Raw genomic sequence first — 25590 nt, 5'->3', positions numbered from 1 at the left:
TGCATATACCAGATATGCACCCCCTCCTCTGGAATTATATCACAAAAAAGCATAAAAGACCTTTTTATGAACAGTATCAGTGCACCTAGTTGATAAGGCTGCCACTTGACTCTCTTTCTGCAGTTCTGTCCTTTGTGTGTGTGTGAGGGGGAGGGGGTGGCTTGAAAATGGTAAATGCATTGATGTTTTACAAGAAAGAAAATTCTGACTTTTCTCTAAATGTCACAGAAATATTTGCATTTCAATACTGTGTTGCTGCGTATGTAAATTTGTTAGAAGAGTTGACAATTGCCTTTAAACCCCTGACTGATCTAATTGCTTTGCTATGAAAGGGGACTATTAAGTTCTCCTCCCCTCTACAATAAAAACAGTGGAAAAAAGTTCCACAGCCTTCTGTCATTTTTTTATATCACCTGCAGTGTTCCTGACATTAGTAGGATTAATTGCCTAAGATTGACAGCAGTACCTGACCGGGTTTGCTGCGGTAGCGTTGTCACCTCACAGTAAGACGCTGACCGGTTCGACTCTCAGCTAGAGCGTCTTCTGCGTGGAGACATGCGTGAATGGACGTACCTTGCTGAAGGTTGTGCGTTAGGGCTGGCAACTCAGCACGTAAAAATCAACTGCCAATCATTAGCAGACCGGAGTTCCACTGTAGCGACCCCTAACCGAGAAAAGCCAAAAGATGCAACAACAACAACCTGACAGGGTAAACTACAGATTTAACCGTGCCTATGATATGTCATGCAGGTAGAGATTAATTTCTCTGCAAAGTATGCGAGAAGTTGAGTAAAAAAATACAATAAAAAGCAGGTTGGCTCTCCCTTCCTTTGACTCCAATGCAAGGAAATAAAAGTTTTAAAAAGTACAAGCAGGGTTCTGGCACCTACACAAGGCTGGGACCTTATTGTAGGGAGAAAAGAAATTGAGTTAAACTGTATGACAGGGTGGAGTTTTCCTTTAACAAATTGAAAAATAAAATAAACGTATATGCGCATGTGTTTTTACATTCCAAGTTGGAGAGCATCAATGTACTTTTATACCAATAAGTTATAGAAAAATACACAAAAGCTATGACTCCACAAATTGTTTAAACATTTAAAGTATGTCATGTTGTGCAAATGATGCCCAATGTAACTGATTTTCCAACAGCTAGCTCTGCAAAGTTCCTGTGATCTCAAGTGTTTTTCATCTTCCCTTTACATTTCTATTACACATTCTCCACAGTCTCAATGGCACACCTAAAGATCTCTCATCCAAACCAGTTCAAGTGTCGATCTTTTCTTTTATTCAACAACGTACATACAAAGCACACACACACGTCATCAAATACACAGTAATACCTGAAGCAGAGGGAAGATGCCGCAATCTGAATGTTTAGAAAAAGCACAAGCCCACAAGATCTTAAAATACTACGGGGACAGTCTCGCTCCTTTTCTCCAATGATATATTCACAAGGAATACAAATACAAGTGTCTTCTTAAATACTCTTAGCTGTGACTGGTTATAATTCTAAGAAATCCACTCTGCCTCTAGTTTCCAAACATATTGCTTTAAAATACAGAAAGCACTCATGTGCGGGCCAGAAAAAAATAATAGTTGTACTCACATAGTTTCCGTTTAAATACCATAGCATCACAGCCAAGTTTAACTCCTATGGCAAGGTATCAAAGCATATGGTCTAAAATACTTCCCTTCCCTGCCAGTGAAACTACCTGTTCATCCTCCTGCATAGAGGCAGCAAGTGGTAATCCATCCGCCAATCTAGCAATCATTGTCAGCAGCACCATCCTGCCCGGCTGATCGATACCAGGCCACAAGCTCCCTGACTGGTATGACTTCCCTGAAAAATATCCACAATGCTGCGACTCGTTCACCTTAGTGCAGTTCTGGCTATTCACAGGATGAGCTGGCCGGAAACTGAGGTTATGTGTTTCAACCAACTTCTCCCGGATGGACCGAGGAATCATGTTCCAAAGAATATTGTTCCGATACGATAAGATGACTAATATGCAATTTTAGGGGGGGCTTAGAGTCGTAATTATTGATGTCTTTTAAAATGTATAACGATTCAGTTTCGCTAGCCCGATATTTAGAACGGGAGTTGTACCCACGCAGTTGTTGCACTTTGTTAGACCTGCAGTTTTGTTGTTTATAGGCGGGGATCAATTTTATGTGTAGTACACTGTTTTAGATTAGCACACAATCTAAAACTGCGCACATTTGTGAATAAGGAAGTGGGCGTGTGTTAGACTTTTTGAATAGAGCCACAGCGAGTAAAAGGGAATAAACTAAGAGATTCTTCTAAAAAGTCATTGAGAAAAGAAGAGTATTGTTTGAACTTAAAAATAATGCTGTTCAGCTCCTCTTATATTGTCATACTTAAAGTCAGAAGAGTTGTTTAAAAAAGTGACTGATTTTAGCTTGTTGTTCATAGGTTAATACTAGGCTATCTGCCCTAGGGCATTTATAAGCCTAGCCAGAGTGTTTTTGGCTTTCGCCACCCATTTTAAATTAATTTTGCTATGCCCTTTTTCGAGGTTAGTATACTGTGCCTCTGTCTAACAGTGACACAGAAGTGATACCCAGGGTAAACCTACTGTCTCCCATCCACTCATCAAGATTCCTCTTGAAGAGAGTCAATGAGGGACTCTGCCTAACCTGGACTGGGATTTTATTCCAGAGAGAAGGGAGCCTCTGGGTTATGAATCTGTCCCTCCAGCATGTCCTATTTATTTCAGTGCTGAGGTTCAAGTCTCTCGAGCGCGTAGCTCGATGAGATTTGGATTTTCTGAGGTGCAGCATGTCCAGTAATTCTGGGTTGGACATGGCTTTATACATCAGGCACAGATCGCCTCTGAGCAGGCGGTATGCCACTGAGTAGAGCTGGAGTTTCTTTAACCGGGCAGCATATGGCATCTGTTTGAGCCCTTTGATCCTCTTGGTGAGGAACTTTTGGGGTCTTTCCAGTTGCTGCAGGTGTCTGGTAAGGTACATCCCAAAAGGGGCATTGTACTCAATCATGGGCCTGATGAGGGATGAGTAAAGAGGCACGATGACCTCCCCTGATCTAGATGTGAATCCCTTCATGATTAGGTGGGCTATATAAAATGTTTTTTTAACCACTTTGGCCACGTGGTTGTCAAATGAGAGATTGCTATCAACTTGGGTCCCCAGGTCCCTAATTACTTCTTCCGTACTTAATGGATTACCACCTATGTGGTAATTTGTGAACACTTTGTTTTTGCCAAAGGGGATGACTATACACTTTTTGGTGTTTAGCTTGAGGCCATGGCTCTGGCACCAGTTGTCTGTTTCTATGAGGCCCTTTTGTAGGATGCTTGTGTCGGCTGGAGAGTCTATTATGGCGCCCAGTTTGCAGTCATCTGCTAACTTGGTCAGCCACAGTCCTTCCGTGTTAGCCTGTACCTCCGAGAAATATATACCGAACAAGAAAGGTCCCAGGACTGAGCCTTGTGGGACGCCACTTGTAACTGGTTTGGAGTCTGACATGGCTCCAGCAATTCTAACCATGTGGGTTCTGTCCTTGAGCCAGATTGAAACCCATCTAGTGACATAGGGGTTTATATTTAAGCTGGTGAGCTTATCTATAATGCCCGAGTGGGGTATTGTATTGAAGGCTTTTGCAAGGTCCAGGTAGGCTGTGTGGACCACCTTCCCCTCGTCAATGGCCTTGGTGACTGTTTCAAAGAAATCAACCAGGTTTAAGAGGCAGGATCTGCCCTTAACAAAGCCAAACTTGGTAGGATCCAGTGTCTGTAGGTCCCCAATATCTTTATTTATGAGGTCCATGATGATCCTTTCCATAGCTTTGCAGACCAAGCTAGTCAAGCTTATGGGGCGATAGTTTCCAGGCTCCGTTGAGGCACCACCTTTGTGGAGAGGGACCACTGTTGCTGTATGCCACTCTTTGGGTACATATCCTGTAGTAAGGCTGAGATTGAACAGTAGTTTTATGTTTGGGTTTAGTTCTTCTTGGAGTTCATGTAGGACGCAGCCCGGGACACCGTCTGGTCCCATTGATGCTGTGTTTTTTGCTTTGGAGTGGGCGACTCTTACCTGAGCATCTGAGATGTCAGGGGGCAGCACTGCTGGGATAGATATTTGCCCTTTTGGTGGGGAAGGGGGGGAGAAGTTTGCGCTGAACCTGTCAGCTAGGATGTTGGCAATGTCTGTGGGTTCGGTGTATTTTTTGTCATTTTGGACTAATTCTGAGCATATCTGGGAATTCCCACCCAGGTTCCTAACATAACTAAAGAAAGTCTTGTGATTATCCTTAGTGTCGTGTGCACTTTTTCTCTCGAAGCTGACCTTAGACGATATTATGAGTGCCCATAGTTTTTTGCTAATACTGATCAGAGATGCCTTCCCTTTTTGGGATTTTGCTCTACCATGTAGTAGCTTCCTCCTTCTATTGTATAGTTTGTTTATGGCTGGGGTCCACCAGACAGGACGCCTAACTTTGGAGGATTGGGTCTTGGTTTTATTTGGGATTGCATGATCCATGCATTCCTAAAGGTGTTCACAGAATGCATTTATAAAGGATTCTGCGGTCTCGGCCGTATTTTCCACAGGCCCGGGGGCTTTGAAGGATTCCACCTCAGTTTTGAGGAGTGTGAAATTTGCTTTAGAGAAGTTTTTCACTGTGGTTTTCTGGGCAGGGGCTGGGGTCGGGATGTGAATATCTAGTGAGATTAGTTTATGGTCTGATCTTACCAGTGAGGGATACACTTCTGGTCTGGAGCATAGAGTCCCCATGTTGGTGATGATCAGGTCCAGTATGTTTTCCCCTCTTGTGGGAGTGGCAACAAGTTGTTCCATAGCATTTGAGTTTATAAATTCTAGGAACCTTTGGGCTAGGGTGTTGGAGCTAGAGTAATGCTCCCAGTCTATGTTAGGGTAGTTGAAGTCCCCAATATAATGGTGTTTGGAGAGACCTTCATATTTTCCAGTGTTCTCAGGAAGGCTGAGTGGGGTTCCTGGGTTTGGGTGAGTGGTCTGTAGCAGGCTATAAACTGGAAGGCAGTTTTACCCACTGTTAGTTGCACATGGATAGTCTCTGATGCTTCGTGCTGTGCCACCAACCTGGAGGTGTGGGTATCTTTGACGAATATTGATACTCCTCTTCCTTTTGCGGTTCAGTCCAAGTTTTGGAGCCGAAAAACATGGTATGAGGTATAACCTGGTAGTGCTGGGGTGCTCTCGGGAGCCTTGAACCAGGTTTCTGTTACTGCACAGATATCAATGTTCTCCATGCTAAGGAGAGTTTCGAGTGCGTGCATCTTGAGGTTTAGACTTCTGGCGTTGAGTAGCATTAGTCTTAGTTTCTTATCCCTTGTGATACCTATGGAGGTGGCTTTGTCTTTTGAGCCTTGCCTAAAAAAGACACTATGGGGGGTGGCAAGAGCCTTTGCCAATATCCGAAAGCCCAGGGGTGACAGGTGCAAGCCGTCCCTAGCGAAGCATCGTGGCTTGTCGAGCATGTCATCCCAGGCAGACAGGCATTGGATCCCCTTTGAATGACACCAATACTTAAGCCAATTGTTGAAATTGATCATCTTGTCTTCATATTGTGGCATCTCTAATTATTTTTGTTATTGTAGGGTTACCACCTTTTCAAATAGCCAAAGTGGGACATTTTTGGTACAAACATCAGATTTTACAGGCCGGCACATACCCACGGCCAGTACAAAGGATATAACTTAACTTTTTTTGCCTAAATAAAAGCTTATTCTCTACTCTATCACTCTATACTCTATACTCTAGCAAATACACTACCCCCTGTTAGCACTAACCTATCAATAGGTATAAATAGTCCAGCTCCTTCATTTCATTTGGAACCAGTACCAACATCCCTCATCTGCTCCCTCCTGCAAAAACTCAAACTGTGTATCCCCTCAGCTGACCTTCTACCAGGAGAATACCTAAAAATTGCATCTATAGCCATTGCCTGTCCTATATCCATCCTTATTAATAGAACAATTACTGAAGGAAAAATCCCCACCATCTGGAAAGTTTCACACATCATCCCCCTGCACAAGGGTGGTTCTTCTACAGAGATTTCTAATTTCCGACCAATAGCCTTACTGTCTCCAATAGCAAAAATAATGGAGAAATCTATCCACCGTCAGCTACTTACCCACCTTCTCTCTTATAACTTACTTGCTAACTGTCAGCATGGCTTTAGACCTCATCATAGTACAACCACTGCCGTACTATCCTTTTCTGACTGTATTAACAAACACCGTAATACTAACTCTCTTTCATCTGCACTATTTATTGACCTGTCAAAAGCCTTCGACATGGTTAACCATCACCTACTTATAGATATACTAAAATCCCTATATATTGACCCACATGCAATACTATGGTTTAAATCATACTTAGACAATAGACATCAAGCTGTTCTCTGGGATAATAATTTATCCACACCCCTCCCTGTCAACACTGGAGTGCCCCAAGGCTCCATATTAGGCCCTCTTCTATTTTCAATCTTTATTAATGATCTTAACACTAAAATTCCACAAGCCACCTGCATACAATATGCAGATGATTCAACGTTAATATGCTGTGCCAACTATGTTTCCTCACTCCAGACCCTCACCCAAACTGTATTTCATACTGTTGAACATTGGTTCATGAGTCACTGCCTCCTCCTTAACCCCCAAAAAACTAAATTATTGCTCTTTACTCCTAACAAAGATCTTCCAAATGTCACTTTACATTAACTTCTAACAATGGAACTAACATATCTCCAGACACTACAACCCGATTCTTAGGTATTACAATAGACCACAGCCTTAGCTATGATGATCATATTAATACTACTATAAAATCAGTCAACAGAAAACTAGGATCCCTTTATAAAATCAAACCCTTCCTCACACCACTAGCCAGAACTACCATTGCCCAAACCCACCTCATCTCTACCCTGTTTTATGCCTCTGCCATTTATACTTCTTCTTTCGGCTTTATCCCGGTTAGGGGTTGCCACAGTGGATCACCTGTCCGCACATTGAATGGCAGTGGAGTTTCACAGTGTCGAGTTGCCAGCCCGGCGCCCAACCTTCCACCGAAGGCACACTCACATGCACACCTAGGGCCAATTTAGAGTGTCCAATCCACCTGCAGCATGTCTTTGGGATGTGGGAGGAAACCAGAGCACCCGGAGGAAACCCACGCGACCACAGGGAGGACATGCAGACTCCGCACAGAAGGCACCCCAGCCGAGGATCGAACCAGAGAACCTCTTGCTGTGAGGTGGCAATGCTAACCACTGCACCACTGTGGCCGCCCATGCCTCTGCCATTTATACTAACCTTTCTAAAAACAACCTTAGCAAACTTGCAACCAGCTATAATAACATTGCCAGATTCACCACTGGATCCCCTTTTAGAACCCATCACTGTCATAACCTTAAAAAGCTTGGATGGTTAGAACTATAGAATCAACTACTTTCTCAACAACTGACTATTATCCAAAATATTCTCTACCACCCTAACAAGACTCCTATCCTCACTAGTTTAGTTACCCCATATAATAATCTGGCAACACTGCGCACTGCTAATAAACTTCTAGTCTCTACTACTAAATCTAACAACAAGGCTGGGGACTCACTATTCTCCAACACAGTGGGAAAAACCTGGAACCAGCTTCCTAAAGAATTATCATCACTTTCTTCCACACTACTCTTCAAAAAACATCTTAAAGAACATCTCAAAACACACTGGCTATGTCCCTGCTCTAACCCTGACTAAAAATCTATTTCCCTATCTCCCACTCCCTTACCTCTCTGCTCTGTTGTTTTATTATGCCTATCAATTTGAAACTCAAATTACTGACCACTTCCTAGCATTAAAGAGACTTCCTGTCTGCACTGTTTCATGACTTATCTCTCTAAAAGAACTCACCTCCATTCTCCAGTATAAAATAATGTAATGCAACTTCCCTCTTCTTTTTATATAATGTATTCTAAGATACTGTTGCCTAAATTGGAGTTTTTCTTTCCATGCCTCTACTGAATATGAACTGTTTGTAAGCAAAAGATTGTATGCCTGTAACCATGCCTTTAATTTAAGACAAAAAGACAAATATTCTTGGTATTCTTTATCATTTTATTATATGCTATCCAATGTTTTTTTTTTCCAGGAAACTCTTAACACAATTTTTGCATTGTCTATTCTAAAAGATTGATATGTAACATCTGTCTATTGTATATACTGTATGCTATGATATTTTTTCCTATGTTGGAGCTTTTCTCCACTGGCCTCTACTGAAAATGGACATATATCCAGTTAGACCAGCCCGGTAAACAAATGTAAAATAAATAAATAAAAATAAAATTATTCTTGTAGCATTTTAGTTGCTTATTCTATTTTGTATAACATTTAGGTGTTTCAGATACAGAATAACTGTTTTATGCAACTATTACATAAAATATAGGAAATAATTTTGTCCTAAAATCTCAGGACATTTGCCATTTTTGCAATTTTTTGTCAGGACACAACTGCCCAAAGAGGGACTGTCCCTCACAAAGTGGGACAGGTGGTAACCTATTGTTGTTAATTATCTGAAAAAAAAATCAGTACTCCTTATTCACAAATTCTCATATTAAAGATTGCATCAAGAATACCAGTAATGGACTAAAAGTTACTACAGGGCTAGTAAGGCAGATCATAAACTTAAAACTTCTGAAAGAAGCAAATGCTAGTTGTAAGTCCATCTTTAACTGCACCAGAAAACTAAGGAATAACATCCAGGACTATTCTGAACTTGTCCAAAATGGCATCACCCACCACTCAGACAGACCCAGGAGAAATAACAAATATACTTAATAACTCTCAACTGATATGATTCAGGTATAGAGCTAAGATTTTGGCCGTATGATTTATCCTTTCATTCCTTGACTTACTCATTTTCCGTATGAAACCACACCTGTTTATGGGTACATACCTTAGTAAATAAATAAACTAAATTTGTACAAAGATGCTTTATCACTAACTACATATGGCATAGTATAAAAGGTCTTCTGTTGTGAAAAATAAGAATGTTCTTCTCTTCCTGACTCTCTGTTATGTTTTTTAAAAGCCAGTGCTATGATTTTTAATACTTAGAGGTTGAAAGGTATGAATATACTAGCATACAAATTTTATTTATTTATTGATTGATCGATTGATTGACATTTGTTGACCGGGAACACCCACTGAGTCAGAAACCTATTTATCAGTGAAGGCCTGGGGAGAAAAGCTCCAGTTACAGATCATAATCTTTACCCCAGGATAATATTTAAAATAATAAAATAATATACAAGACACTTTTTATATACTTTCCTAGTAATTACTGATACACATGGTACAAAGTTTATATGATCAGGTTAGGTGTCAGTAGTGCATATACTTATTTTAATGGCATACATTGTGTGGAGGGAAAACAGATGGTAAAAGTATTCAATAATAAACAGTTCATTTATGGACTTCAATACGGGAAGTTTAGGATTTAGTATAAATAATCATTCCAAAGACAAGACAGTGTTTGACATACCTTATCTGATGTACAGGCATCAGAGAATTTAGAAAAAATTTAAATTGAAAAGAGTCAAGAAGTTTGGAAAATTTAGAATTAAAAAGAGTCTTACTGGTCAGCAAATTCTTAGACTTAGTTTATGATGGTCTGTACTTGTGGGAAGAAGGACAGATTTGATTGTTAAGAAAGTGGCTTTTTAGGGCAAATTTGAAGGTTTTTATGGAATCAAGTTGTGTTATTTTGGTGGGTAGGGCATTCCATATTTTTGCAATGGAGTGGGAGTACAAGCATTGTCAGTGCAAGCTTTACATCTGAAATAATTGTCTTAATTCCACAAATTCCTCAATCTCTTACACTTCCTAATATCACAAAGAAACACTTATTAAAGGTGCTCTCTAACACCAAAAATACCAATTCTATGGGGTCTGATAAATAGCTCCAAACATGCCTTTGTGGAACCACTCCTTAAATTATTTAACCTGAGTGTAGCTGCGGGATCTGATTCACTAGCTGATTTGCAGAGCCATGCAGCACATCATATCTGACCCCATAAACTGTGATAACAAAAACCTTATCAGGCTAAACTTACTTAGTTTGGCTTTGTCAAATGGAGAGCCTCCCATATAAATTTAGTTAACTTCAAGAAAGTCACACAAGCTGTTACAGTAATTATTCTGTTCACACACCATATTTGGATCTGGTGAAACCATTTAATGCTTTACCCCTTAAAAATGTATATGTGATGAGGTAGGCAGACCACTGACTGAAAGACAGAACTCACATAGATAAGGTGGCAGGTGCCTCATCAGTATAAAGATAACTCATGGTGTGCCCCAGGGCTCAGTACTGGGATCCCTCCTTTTCAACATCTAAACTTGGAATCAGAAACTTTGGATGTCTAAATTTACAGATGGCTGCAAACTGGGCATTATTGTCAAATCTTCCGATGTCCATTCATTATAGCAGAAATGTAACACTGAAAATAAGTGGCATGTGAAATCAGGGTTAAATTAAATGTGACAGAAAGTGTAGTATTGTAACATTTGGTAAGCAACTGTCTCTCTCAACATTTAGTATAGTTAACACCCCACTCCAAAATGATAATGTAGTTAGGGATCTTGGAACCTCGGTTGACTATTCCCTTTCCACTGACCACTGCAGGAGTCAGAAAATCTTTCTATATAACACAGCTAATATCTAACAGAATGTTATCCATCTCAAAAAAAATTATCATCCCTCTTCATCCAAACCTAATTAGACTAACTATTGTCCAGTGTCCCCTTCAGGATGTACCTTTTCTAGACATATTAAGTAACTGGAAAGGCCCCAGAGGTTCTTAATCAAGAAGACTATTTGCTTAAAATTGCTGCACTAAAAGAAAAGGTTTGAAGTGGTATCCCTTTACTTAGTTTCTTATAGACCCTTCCTTGGTGATGTATGCCTTGCATTCTGCACCATCACCATTAGGGACCCCATCATCCTTGATCTACTGTATCTTCACAAGTCAAATAGCTGTACTAATACTAGAAGTAGGAATGTATATTTCCATAAACATATAAATAAAACACAATGAAACCAACTTCCTCTGAGTTAAACAAAGTGACACCCTAGCATCCTTCAAATTAAATCAGCATTATTGGATGAGTGCTCATAGATTTTCTCCAGGATTTACCTGCTTATACAGCATAAGGATAAGAATGACAAGGTGTAAATGATCTTGTGACACAATTGGTTCATATTTTCTCTGATCCTGTCTTCTTCTTTTGGCACTATAAGGTTGATAAATTTGTATCATCTATGCTTTATTTTCTTAACTTCTTGATTTTCCTCTATGATTTATTTTTCCATTATTGTCAACTACTGTATGTGGAAAGCTCATCTTTTCCTGATATTTGCCCTAATCTGCTATCGTACTAGCAATACATAATTGGTTTACTTCACTAAATTACTGAAGTTTTGACTCCTGTGATTTAAAATGGTGTTGCTACTGTAAGGCAAGTAAAAGGTATATGTCCTTTTCCCCACTGTAGTGTGATCCTGGAGTTAGTATATATAGTTAGGGAGGGTGTGGGGGGGGGGGGTAAAGCCCCCCACCTAGTGTGGTTTTATATTATATTTCACTGAAAGCATCAAAACAATACATTTTAAACCATAGACATGCATACTTACAACACCAATGACTAACTCTTTCCAGAAGACAATATATACCCAAACTAAGTTGGGGGCTATGTCCCGACATGCCCAATGTGGGGGGGCTGTGCGTCCCACACCTCCCTAACTATATATACTAACTCCAGTATCGCACTACAGTGGGCAAAAGGGCATATACCTTTTACTTGCCTTACAGTACTCTACACAGTGCCAGTACTTCACTTCAGTGAAATGAGATTCTGTGAAATGTGTTTTCAGTAATTTGAGCAATTTGGTCAGGGTGAATTGAAATTCAGTTAAATGAACTTTCAGTGAAACAAAGTATATATGTATATATATATATATATATATATATATATATATATATATATATATATATATATATTTCTTAGCTTAATATAATATACTTCTAATACTTTTGGATATACTGAATGTCATATTTAATTATCATTTTTTATTGTCACATCACTAGTATCTCCTCATGATTTATTATAACCTATGAATTCCACTGTCAAATTGGATGTACATATGTTTTTTTTAGTTACATCTATACTGCTGTTTTATTTGATGTTAGCTAACTTTTTGGAGCTTTTCTACCCAGACCTCCACTGAAAATGTTTATTTATTACCCAGTCAGACTTTCCTGGTAAACAAATGTGAATATATAGTAATGCACAACATATCATGGTCGCGCTGTATCCATGCTGAAAAGTGTAAATAGTTTTTCTACTGCTTCAAGCAGCCTTGTACTGTATAACCTACTGTATTATACTCACTTTTATGTACTACTTAGATTGTTGCTTGTCTGTTACAAGTTATCTGTAGTCTTGTGAAGCTTTTCTCCCTGTCCTCCGCTGAAAAAGGGCTTTTGCACATTTGGACACTCCCAGTCAACAAATGTAAAATAAATAAAATAAAGAAAGAAAGAAAGAAATATCCATATGGGTCCCCTATGCTTCATCAATGGTAAAAGTGTTGAAGGTACAAAACACCAAAACCACAAAATACTGAAAATAGAATTTGCCCTTTCCTCACTGTGATGTGATCCCAGAGTATGAATATATAATTAGCAAGGTGTGTGTGCGTGGGGCCTTGCCACACTGTATAAAATTGGTTTTGACATTTTGTGGTTTCGACATTTTGCACCTTCAACATGTTGTATCTTCAAAGAAACACAGGGGAATCGTGTGTTTGTGTGTGTGTGTGTGTGTGTGTGTGTGTGTGTGTGTGTGTGTGTGTGTGTGTGTGTGTGTGTGTGTGTGTGTGTGTGTGTGTGTGTGTGTGTGTGTGTGTGTGTGTGCGTGTGTGTGTACGTGTGTGTGTGTGTGTGTGCGTGTATGTGTGTGTGCGTGTATGTGTGTGTGTGCATGTGTGTGCTTGCGTGTGCGTATGCGTGTGTATGTGTGTGTGTGTGTGTGTGTGTGTGTGTGTGTGTGTGTGTGTGTGTGTGTGCGTGTGTGTGCGTGTCTCTGCGTTTGATCAAGACTTCCAAGATGACTGCACTATGATCAGCAAGTTGATTTCCCAATGTGAAAACAGAAACTTTGAAAAAAGGACAAGTGAAATTGTTATGCTGCATAAAATTTTGTTTACTGGCTGGTAACTGCAATGCCTAGATGCCAGCAGAGAAGAGATTTGGATAAACTGATTGGAAATCAACCAGAAAAGGAGGAGGGAAAACTCTGGATGGGAAGAATCTTGCAATTGTGCAGCAAAAAGAAGTTCAAGTTTCAGCTTTGGCAGAGAAGATGGCTTCCAGTTCTTTAGAGGGAAAATGTGAATGTGAAAGTAACAGTTTTGGAACAGGTTTCACAGCAGTTTGGTAATGAGGAAATGCTGAAATATTTATTAAGGAAAAAATAATCTATTTTTATTATTAAATATGATACTTTACAGCCTAATGGTTTGAATAAGGAATGTAACTGGCAACGTTTCTTTTAATATTGTTCAATAATGTTTTAACTTTGAGATGAATTTAGCTTAATTTTAATTAATTGATTGGAGGAAGTGATGTTAATATATAAAAAAGGGAAGTTTTATTTCTCTGTAAAGGCTGATTGAGGCCGAGGCACTAAGAGAATTTTATTCTGTTATTAAACAATGTTTGGTGAACGGAAGAACTTGGATTTCACTGGTCATTTTTCTTTGTTGTGTGATTATAAAAATGTGAATAGATTGATAGACAGATAGAGATGTATACGATCAACCTATCCTTACCAGAGTCATACTACCACAGACTTACTTAACTTCTGGAATTATGTGACCAGAGCTAAAGACCTTGGCCATCAAGTTAATATCATCTTTACAGAGTTATAGAACATTTGGTGTGAGGAAATAATATGGTGTCACTTCAAGACCTGAGGAATCTGAATTTAGAGTCATCCATCATTGCTTGGAGAGAGGACTCTGTAAAAAACAAGACCTGGAAGGTAAAAGTAGGTAATATGTTCACCTCAAAAAAAGTACACTAAGCATGGAAGTCCCTTAAGGTTCAAGGATGGCCCCTCATGGTTCTTCATTTATATACACACACACACACACACACACACATATATATATATATATATGTGTGTGTGTGTGTGTGTGTGTGTGTGTGTGTGTGTGTGTGTGTGTGTGTGTGTGTGTGTTTGTGTAGTGTACATATATATATATATATATATATATATATTGTATATATATGTATATATATATATATATATATATATATATATATATATATATATATATATATATATATATATATGTAAAATGTATATCATCAACTCACATGCACCAGACTAAATGGTTCTTTGTAAATATGCTGATTGCTTAAAGAATGCAAAAATCATCATTTATATTCAAGATGCACACCATACTTTAACAAATGGGTACAGTCCTTTACGCCATGAAACTACTTACCAAAAGCATCATAGTCAACTTTCCATTGATGAGTGTCCCACAGATCAATTCAGCAAATGAATTAAGTCCTAATTTGTTGAACCTTATTATGGATTAAGTGGGAACAGTCTAATCTCTATGCAAAGAACTGTTCTCCTTTCTCTGTGATACTCAATCTCATGTTACATATCCATATGTAAATAGGAGAAGGTGTGGGAGACTGTCCCAGCATGAGGAATTATCTGTGCAACAATTCTTATTTTGTTTTCATAGTCTATTAGCATGTTACTAAAAAGCTAAGAAGTGGTACTTTGACTTGTGGCTTTATCAGTAGACTCTCCTTTAGACAGTTTCAACTTCACTGTTTATGGGTTGATGGTATGGATTTGGAATAATGGACCAGATCCTAGAAAACTGATACCAAATATGGATACAGTTCTGTATTTAAAATTCATGCCTGAGAAATTTAGCACTAATTATTTGCTAAACAACATGTTTATCAATAAGGTAACATTTTATTCAGATCTGACACAATGATATGTTTTAAAAATAATCACATTCTCTGGTGCCATACTTTGGGCACTGGATAGTAAACCTCCATTTATTATAGTGTTATAGCTGACCAATGCAGTTAGAAACACATGCATTTCTGTTATGTGTCTAAATGGATGTTATGCCTCATCATAACATGTTTATGCCGCAACATGTTGTTCGTGCAACTTCTCTTCTGAGTCACTGTTGTGAAGGGATACTGACTGAATGGACTATAATGGTTAGTAAAATATAACAAACAAGTAAGCTCTGGTCTGGTGGCATAAAATGATAAAACCTTGAGTATGTCCCAGATGACTGAAGCTATCTTTTAGAGGCTTGGGTGCTGGAAGGCCTTGGATGAGGAGGATAGCAGTGAGTGTCTGAAGCTACCTCACCCATCCGGGATGGAATGAGAGATGCAGTAAGACTCACTGTACTGCTAACCCAACAGGAGTGTTGGTGAATGTCAAGAGCATCTAATGGGACAGTGTGGCTATGTGCTGTATGTAAGCCATGGAGATGTACAGATGCATGCATGGAACCTCTCTAGAGCAGCAGCAGCAGCATATATGGAAGCCACTGGCTACCATGGAGAGGGTTTAGGTCTAGGAAGAGGGGACCTGCGTGACTATGGGGAAAGTTATATCCTATCTCCCAACTCTCAATTCCTAGGAATCAAACAGGCTAAAAAGGCTCTCACCTGAACCAGAGAATGAATGGGTTAAAGGGCTCTTACCTTAACCAGGAAGCAAATGGGTTTGTCTCCTGCCTTTGTGGAAGGAAAGTGGAACAAATAGGGTATCTGGGAGCAGGATGAGGCACGTGATGGTACTCATGAGAGGATGGAAATTATGTAAGAAATGAATAATCTGTTTATCACAGCTATAAATTCTGAATATAAGCTCTGCTATTATATCCATGTACTGAATGCTACTTCAACTAAAATGTGCAAAGATCTGCAAAAAACTTTGAAATATTATGATGTGGCTTTAGATAAGTAAGAACCTCTTTCCATTGGCTATGTGCACATGTATTTTGCCAAGATACTGCCACACATCTAATATGACATAATCTTATGTGAAAATCCATTTATTTTCATATCAATGTCAGATATTTCATGGTAAATGCTGTTTTATTTCTCTCACACATTGGATTTATAAACCAACAGTCAGATTTTGCTGCTCATGCCTATACGGCAGTATGCTAACCATGCAGTCAGCAAACTTCATGTAAAGCATATACACAACAGTGCATATATAGCATCTACAATTCACTGCAATGATTTCATGTTTATTCATAGAAGGCCTGCTATGAAGCATTCATGGTATGTTGTTTGGCAATACTATGAAATCATATGAGTGTGGTGTTATCTCCCAAACTGAAGCAAATTGTTTTCCCATGGTTGGGGGAAGTTACCTTTTAAGAGATTCCCCTTCTGTATTGCAGACACTGGTTATTTTTTCAGAGATGGGTAGAGTAAATAAGACTGAATGTAACTACAATAACTGGGGGTGGGGTGTCTATAACTATCAGTTAAAACAAGAAAGTATGTCAACAGTCATTAATAAGACAAAACAAAGGGTATACATTGTTAGCTTTTGGATTTCACATTAAGAGATGCTGAAATATCATTTGTATCTTGAATTAAATTTGCCCCACTGTGATTCCAAAAAGGAAATGGAGCATGTAGAATTTTATTATTTATTTCATCAGCTGATTGAATATGGCACTTTTTTTCTTTACAGGAAAAGGAACTCTCAAAACATTTAATATAATATTTCCTTATGTTAATGAATTAACTGAAGAGCAGTAACATCAGGACAATCTTATATATTAATTTTCTGTTTTTAAAAACTGTTTTAATTTTAATAATAAGCAAATATTTATGTCACAGAAGAACATATGTATGAGATTATACCAAAAAATAAAATATTATTGGTCTTGTGTATCCCAATAAATCTCATACTACTGAATCATATGTTCAGCAAAAATAAAACTCAGAATACTGCAAATGCTGAATATCAAACCTTTGAAGCTGAAAAAAGTGAATCTTTACAATCAAGATATAGTAGTCCTTGCAACTATTACCATACACTGCTGGGTGCTAAATAAATGTGAACAAATGTAGTAGGTCATAACTTATCTGAGCAAGTGTTTTTGCATTGATATATCCTCATGTGGTTGGGTTACATTTCATTCTCCTCTATGTATTTAATATGACTCCTAACAAATTAAAAAAAATGTCAAAACATATTCATAAAAAAGCATAGCCACTGTGCAGTGGTAGAGTGATGAACATAGCTTGATGCAGCTTGACTCACACTACGCATATATGAGTGTGGTACTAGCATGGACATGCTTGGGTGCAGAGCTGTATAATGAAACTTTACAGTTAAGTAACTATACTGTTGGAATGACCATTCTATAGTAGTTACATGACCCAAAGCATCAGCTGGGTTGCATGTCCAATGATATGCACATGCACATTCACATGCACACCAAAGTTCTTCATAGCTGCAACTCTGGCAATGCCACTGTCATAGTTGTGACTCTGATACTGTAGGCAGCCCATGCAATGGCACCACAGCAAATTGCTAAGTAATTTTACTTATAAATGGGGTGGAAAGAGGAGATAGCACAAGTAGAAATGGGGGACAGCAAGTATAGAAACACACAGAAGGACGACAGGAAGTAAAGATAATTGTAGGGGTCGAGGAAGGGCAAATATTTTTTTTCTTCTCTTTGTCCCCACTGTCTGTTTACCTTCAGCTCCTTCCTGGCCAGTTGGCCCATTCATTCTCTATTACAGGGGCAAGAGTCACTCGGGGGGGGGGGGCTATTATTCAAACAGCCATCAGGGATGGCTCGATATGTTTTTCCTTCTGGGCCTAACTCCCCAAATGTACCAGCATACATCCAGGAAGGGAATGTGCAATGGGCTGCAATGAAGGGCATCACCTCACTTCTGCAAGTGGCATGTCCTCCCAGAGAGTCCTACGCTTCCTCCCAAAGCACTAGTGGTGATTTCTCCAGTCTCTAACAGGACAATTTCACCACCAGATTCTGAGTGCAACCTTCCCTCTTCACCACCTGAGAGAGTTGAGTAGGCTACACCCTTTCACTCTTCTCCACTTTCTGATTCCTCTTGTGCCAGGGCTGCAAACTGAACCCTTGTCACCTGGGTTGCAGTGAGGGCTTTGCCCTCTGTTCCATGAAAATAGGCAAGAAGGGTATTTTTGGTACAGCTGCCCATTCTTTTAGGAAGAAGGGATATGGGTGGAAAGTACAGGCAGAATAGAGAGTAAGTGGAAAGCAGTAGGGGCAGATAAACACATAACACAGAGGAAGAATGACAAGGTCTGCAATAAGACATAAATAGGAACAGCAATGGAGAGTCATGGACTGAAAGAGGGAGGGAAAATGATGATTGATTACCTTTAAACAGGGGATAAAAAGTAATATGAAAGGATGGGGACACAATGATAGGGTGTAGAGAGGTGTGAGGAGGGCCTGCCAGGCCAGCCTAGAGGGCAACCAACTGACATGAGCCACTTCTGGGTCTGACATCGATGAGTTGGTGCTACTTTGGTGGCTCAATCAGTGGATCTGGCTGGCCATACTACTCTATCATATAGACAAGGGGATACTCAGTGTTTTTATGCAGTCATTCAGCTGCCTACTCACTATGATCTTCACCAGCCAGTGCACTTTCTGCCAAGGGCCCTTTCATAGCACACTGAGACAAGAGGCCACTGGTAAGCCTTATAGATTGCATTCTGCAGGATGACCTTCATCAACCTGCAGAAAGGTAACTATGAGTGCTACTGAAGATTCAGCAATAGGTAGAATGGCTGGTGCAAAATGCAGTGGCCATCACCTCACTACAGCCTGTCCCACAGCTATTCTAAAAGCAAAAGAAAATAAATGGTGACAAACAAAGCATCAAAGACAAAAAAATGTATTAATAAATAAATAAATAAAAAGAAATGAACGCAACAAATTAGTAATGCATGCTACACTTCATTAAAATAGTACAGTACTGCCAGCAATACACTACCCTTACCCCAAGACATGTAGAGCCTGTCTCACCTCTTTTGGTATGCCATCCAGCTGTCTTGTGTCTCTTGGGCTGTTGAATAATGTTAAACAAAAAGTAATCAGCATGGTATATCCCTGACAATAGAAGACAATTACAGCTACAGGTGCTTGGCCTAATGTAGATTGCCAAAGCAAGAAATGAGTGCTTGCAATAATAAGGTGACTTTCTCTCCCTAACCTATTCTTCCCATCAGTGGAGAAAACCTGGATGGAACCTCCGCAGGTCAGTATATCTGTGCCTGCACTTATCCCCAGCCAGCATGGGTGACACCAATAGCATAGCTCGGCATCTTGGCAAGCTAGTGCCAGCCATCAGTTTTTTAAGTGGGATCTTTGTACTCCTCTAGTAGATGCTCCCTAGGGTCCCTGTGCAGCAGGTGAAGGAAGATCTTATACTGCCTACAGCACCATGTCAGATTCCTGCCAAATGTATGCCTGCCGAGGCCATGTCCACTTTTTACTTCTAAATCAGGACACAAATAATAGCTTGGTGAGCACAGCCATATTCACTGGACAATATGTAAGGCACATTGATGGGCAGCATAGTAGCACAATACAAATCGTCAGTTGCATGATACATATAGTCAGTAGACCAGTACAAAGGCTTTGCATGGTCAAGCACACATGTACACCATGCATGACTTCCATGTCCAGGAACAGGTAAAAATGAACTTCATAATGCTGAGTATGGCTGATAGTGCTTTACATTGAAAACAAGATTCAGAGATAATTGCACTAAATCACCTTATTTGCATAATTATTGCATTACAATGCTAGTTTTATCAAAATAAGAATTGCAATCACCATATTTCAAGAGGCTATGTTCTGGCAGGCAACTGAGAGAATCAGAATATAGTCCTGTGGCCGAAGGACTGATAATACCTGGAAGAGTTCATCACACAGGAGATGGAGGTGCTACTATGGGTCCTCTGTGCGTCACTGCATGCCATGCATATTCTCAAGAGGTATAAAATAAATAAGGCCTTCCATAACTATGTGTGGCAGGGACCAGTGTAAGATGTAAATATAGTTGGTGGCCATTACAGGACAATAGTACAGATGTGCCACAGGGTGACCAATATGTTACCACATGCAAAGAACAAGGTACAGGAAGCTGACAAAGACAAGTTGGCCACTGGGTGGACCACCAAAATAGATGTATCTCATTGAGGTGAAGGAATTCCTGATGTTCCTTCACCAGGAAAATTAAGAGAACACTCATACCTTGTGGTGGCTTGGATTGAAGAGCTTGGCTGGTGACAAGTGCTTGAATATCTGTAGGTGATACATCAGGTGTGGTAAAGGTTGCCACTTCCACAGATCATTGACTTACAACTGTGAATAGTTTACTCAAATGAAGGCATATGCATATCTGTCATTTAGGGACACTGAGGCTTCAGCAGAGACAACCTGCAGCAAAATGTATGTGCCCACATATAGGCTTTGTATATAATTGGAATATAACAGTCTCAGTATCACATGGTAATGGAAGTCAGAAATATGTACAAACATTCCACAGTATGTTATCTGTCTACGTTTCCAGATTCCACTGGGACAGGATCCAGCACAACAGGTTGGAACATGGCTGATGTCAGCTGGTAACCAGTGGATGATGATAATGGCACCATACACAAGGCACAGTTAAATGACACAGTGACATTGTTAGCAGTACTAACAGAGAAGGGCATGCTCACATTACCCAAAACTGAGATGATGTTGCAGAAGAAGGATGAACCTCTGGCATCTTTTGTGTTCAGTGAAGGAATTCCCATATATCCCAGCTACACAGGAGTCACAATTACAGATGGCACTGGAGGTCTACACTGCCTGTGAGATGCACACACCCAGTATAGGGTAAAAGCAAGTAGGTGGCCATTGCCTCTAAGAACAAAGGAACAATACTAGAAGCTATAAGATGCCTAGCCATGTGCACCTTTAAGAACTCAAACTTAGAAGTTCTTGCTATCCTTCACAAGCACTTAATAGCATTCACCCACCAAATCAAGAAGGTGTATACATGATAACCCTGGTATAAATGTGTGTCTACCCATAAAATTGTGGAGACTATCCTTAAAATCAGACAAAGTAGAATTGACTTGTACATCTAACTTATTTCATAGGCTAGGAATTCTTTGAGTTAGGAAATTATCCCCATAACAAATCTGTTTTATTTGTTGGTGTAAATTTAAGTCTCTACAACAGACGTTTGTAGAGCCACTGGTGTTGTGAAGAAATAAGAGCTCAAATAGGACTGGGAATTTCATGGATTGAAAGTCAAGACACAGGTCACCTCTGACCTTTAGGCAGGGCCGGTGCTAGTATTTTGGGGTCCCCCAGCATGTTTCAAGTTGGGGGCCCTACCCAGGAGAATATAAAAAGTGTGACCATATTGCCATCACGCCTCCTTCCCTATCAAGCTTATGCAGCACCATTTAACAATCACTGTGTAGTGTTATTACATTCAGACCATTAAAAAGACTTGAAATGTCAAGGTACACACTGGCTGGCATTTAGTACCAATGTTACATTATGACAAGCCCCTGTACCACAGTAAGGTAGCCATTCACAATGGTACACACACACACTGAATGGGACTGCACAGTGGTGCAGCAGTTAACTTTGTCACCCCCCCCAGCAAGAGGTTTTCTGGTTCGATTCTCAGCTGGGGTGCCTTCTGTGTGGAGTCTGCATGCCCTCCCTGTGTTCATGCGGTTTCCTCTCACATTCCAAAGACATGCTTCTGCAGCATTTCTCCCTGGGCCTCTGCTAAATATAGGCTATGTCCTAGTTGGACTTTCCCGGTAAACAAATGTTAAATAAATAAAATTTAGTACCAATAAATTATGACAAGCTGCTGTACCACAGCAAGGTAGCCACACACAGAGGTTCACACACTGACTGGCATTTAATACTAATGTTACATTACGACAAGTCCCTGTACCACAGCAAGGTAGCCACTCTCAAATACACACACACTGACTGGCATTTAGTAGTAATGTTGTTACATTATGGCAAGCCTCTGTACAGCATCAAGGTAGCCAGTCCCACAGAGGTACACAAAGACACCCACGCAGACTCCCTCACACAGGACAGAGACACGAGGCAGACAGTTACACAGACTTGCAGACAGGACATAGACACCCACACATGATGAACAGCACTACAGTAAGACTGAACATTAGGAATTTAAAATACTGGACTTATGAACTAATAATGATGCTAGAATAAGATTTTGCATTAGCATGCATTGTGTGACCCCACATTTTTGAAGAACAGACCAAAACTAACAAACATCTGGACATTGTGCAACATTCTCACAACCCCTACCAACCTCCTAACCTCTCAGCATAATTCCAAAGCTGAAAATAACTGCAGAACAAAGGTATAACATCAAGGATAGTTACAAACATTGCTATGATAAACTTAGAAAGATATTAGAACAACAGGGATTGCATTAGCATTCATTACAATAATCAGTACATTCTGCAGAACTCTCATAGTCCCCCCAAAAGTCTCAGCAGAATTCTAGAGGAGGTACAAAAAAAAAAAAAAACATACAAGGACATAACATTAGGGGGTTTAAAACATTGTGGTTATGAACTAATAAAGATGGTAGGATGGTAGAATAACAAATTTTTCCAGTAGCATGCATTGTGTGAATTCACATTTATGATGACTAACAGACCATAAATACAGGTCAAACATCTAAACATTGTGCAACATTCTCACAGCCCCTACTCCTCTCTTCTAACCTTACAGCTTAACAATTCCAGACAAAGCCCAAAAGTACAATCAGGAAGGTGAATTAAAGAATGAATACATGTAGGCATGTCCCTAAAAATGTGTTTGAAAACAGCCCAGAGAAAAGTGTGAAAGGCTCAAAATCATGGGCAAATTTTAAGCTTTACTCTTGTTACCAAAGGAATGGATGAAGGTAAAACAGTTCACACCACATTACCTTGACCTAGCCAAGCCTTTTGACACAGTCCCCTACTCGGGTATAGTATAAAAGATGAATAATGTTGGAGCAAACACTTGCATCACTAGCTGGATTGCCAACTTGCTCACAGGATGCAGGAGATCAAAATAGGGGAAGAGACCAATCACCAATGGAGTCCCCCAGGGTTTGGTAGACCAATCACCAATGGAGCACCCCAGGGTTCAGTGCTGAGACTTTTTCTGTTTGGCATATACATCTCAAAAGTAAAAGGAAATACCAAAGGGCTTTGGCCAGATAAGTTTGAGATGACTGCAAGCTAGGAGCAGTTATTGAATCCTAAATGACTTAACCATCATGCAGGAAGGTTTGTCCCAAATAATAACTGGTGTCAAAATCATAACAATGCCCTCTGAGAACTGACCCAATTGTTTGGCATTTGGGAACTTGTGTGTACAGTGACCTAACTTTTGACCAGCATGTGCCCAGAGTCATAAGAAAGCCTTTCTATATTGCACAGTTTATAAACAAATTGATTGTGACTAGATCTAGAGATGTTGTTGTCCCCCTTTACAAAGCTCTCATTAGGTCAATCATTTTGTATAATGCCCACTTTAGCATGTATCTGTCCAGCCCCATGCAACAATTGGAATACCTTCAGAGATACCTTACTAAAAGGATACAAGTCCTAAACAATAGGTCTTGCATGGACCACCTCAAAGATTCATTACTATACTCAGTATCCTACAGAGTGCTTAGAGGTGACATACCTGGCATACAAGGCATCATCCGATCTAATGCAGATGGACCTACTGAACATCAGCCAGTCAACTGGCATCAAAAATACTCAGTCCAGGTATCTAAACTGAATGTTGTGGAGAGATGGCTATATATCACAGAGGCTACCACTGTGCCACAACAGACTATCCATACAAATAAAACAAAGCCCATCCGTCCACATTCAAATGCAACTTGGATCTAGGGATGGGTAACAGAAAATGTACTCCAGGATTGCCCCTCATGCCACTAATGGATAGAATCATTTCCTAAATGCTGCATCCCTTACCAGGGTCCCCTCAAATTATCTATAGTATGATCACAGTTATTCTCACTTGGGCTAATATACAATTATCAGCCATGGGATAGGTAAGACCAATCAGAAAAAGTTAATTCAAGCAACAAAAAGGAATTGGCTAAGTTTAAAATGTCCTCCAAGTGAACCTATGTTGTGGTAGTAAATAGTTATAAAAAATTGCCCTTTTTAGATCACTAAGTGCCCCTCTCACCCCCCCCCCCCAGTCTACAACAGCTTCCGGTGCCTATGGCCTTCTGTCATTGGTTTTCTGTCATGCAAGCCATCTCTTGGCTTGACATACTCATTTCCTGTGTTATCAAACTGTCTTCTGCTTTCCTGCCCATGTGACTAAACCAGCATGACCTGTTATCTTCTCTGCAACTACAGCAATTTTGTCCCCCACTGTGATGTCCTCATTTCTTCCTCAGGTAATCAATGTGCATCCTCGTGCACATCATCTTCATCATCTCAGTCTTCCTCAGACACTCTGCTTTAACTGTCCAGGTTTCTCTGTCAGATAGGCATACTGGTCACACCACTGTTTTGTTCTCCTTCTTTTCAACTTCTTTGGCATTTTGTTGTCACACACTACTCCAGAATATTTGTTTCATTTGGATTCCAGTACTCTGATTATAGCATTGATCTCCAGATTTAGGTTTTCTCACTTCTCAATCACACTTTCCAGATACCTGACACTGTTAACCTATTTTTCTTTCCAGCTCAAGTTGCAGCTTATTGTGATTCCTGATTTGTTCTCATGACAACTCCCTTGTCTATACTCAGTTTTATCATGTGTCTTTTAGTCTGCATTTTTTAACTCTATCAGTGTTAAAGCTTCTGTTCAGAGCTTGCTTACAGTGCCACATCACCTGTATACAGGTGATGCTGTATACAGGTGCCATATCACCTGTATACAAAATCTATGCTGATCTGTCCCCTCTGACCTGCCCGCTGATGTAGTCTATAACCAACATGACCAGCAGTGGGATCTCAGTTGAAGCCTAAAGCAAACACACTCCCACTTGGAACTCATCTGTGAGACTGTACACTGTTCACACTATGTCACTGGGTCTTTTTACATAGCCTGTACTAATTCAACCAATGCTTCTGGGACTGTAACAACTGCAGGACTGTCAAAATCTGTTTTATTGGGTCTTTATCATATGTCTTCCCACACCTATGAAAGGTCAGATGGACTATTTCCCTATCTCCAGGTGCTTCTCCATTATCTGTCTCACTGCACATTAATACTATCTACATTGATATTAAATGCAATGTGGACTTTTGGCATTTAAAAACATACTTACAGGCTCAGATGATACCATGCAGTATAAATATACTCAAACAGCCTGCATTTACTCATGCAAACCTGAAG

At 39.8% G+C, this 25590-nt stretch overlaps 1 protein-coding gene across 1 annotated transcript in view; it reads right to left on the bottom strand.

Moving 5' to 3' along the window:
• LOC122813418 (vesicle-trafficking protein SEC22b-like) overlaps nucleotides 1-1943 on the bottom strand; it is a 329060-nt gene extending 327117 nt beyond the window's left edge. The window contains exon 1 of the mRNA XM_044085734.1: nucleotides 1713-1943. Within this exon, the coding sequence (XP_043941669.1) occupies nucleotides 1713-1790 (78 nt within the window). The 5' untranslated portion in view covers nucleotides 1791-1943. The remainder of the gene's footprint in view (nucleotides 1-1712) is intronic.
• Between the last annotated feature and the right edge of the window lie 23647 nt (nucleotides 1944-25590).

The sequence above is a fragment of the Protopterus annectens genome, chromosome 10.part0 (assembly GCF_019279795.1).
Source record: "Protopterus annectens isolate FY-2018-M chromosome 10.part0, PAN1.0, whole genome shotgun sequence".
NCBI lineage: Eukaryota > Metazoa > Chordata > Ceratodontiformes > Protopteridae > Protopterus > Protopterus annectens.
The sequence above is the reverse complement of the archived record's forward strand: the minus strand, read 5'-3'. Positions and strand labels throughout refer to the sequence as shown.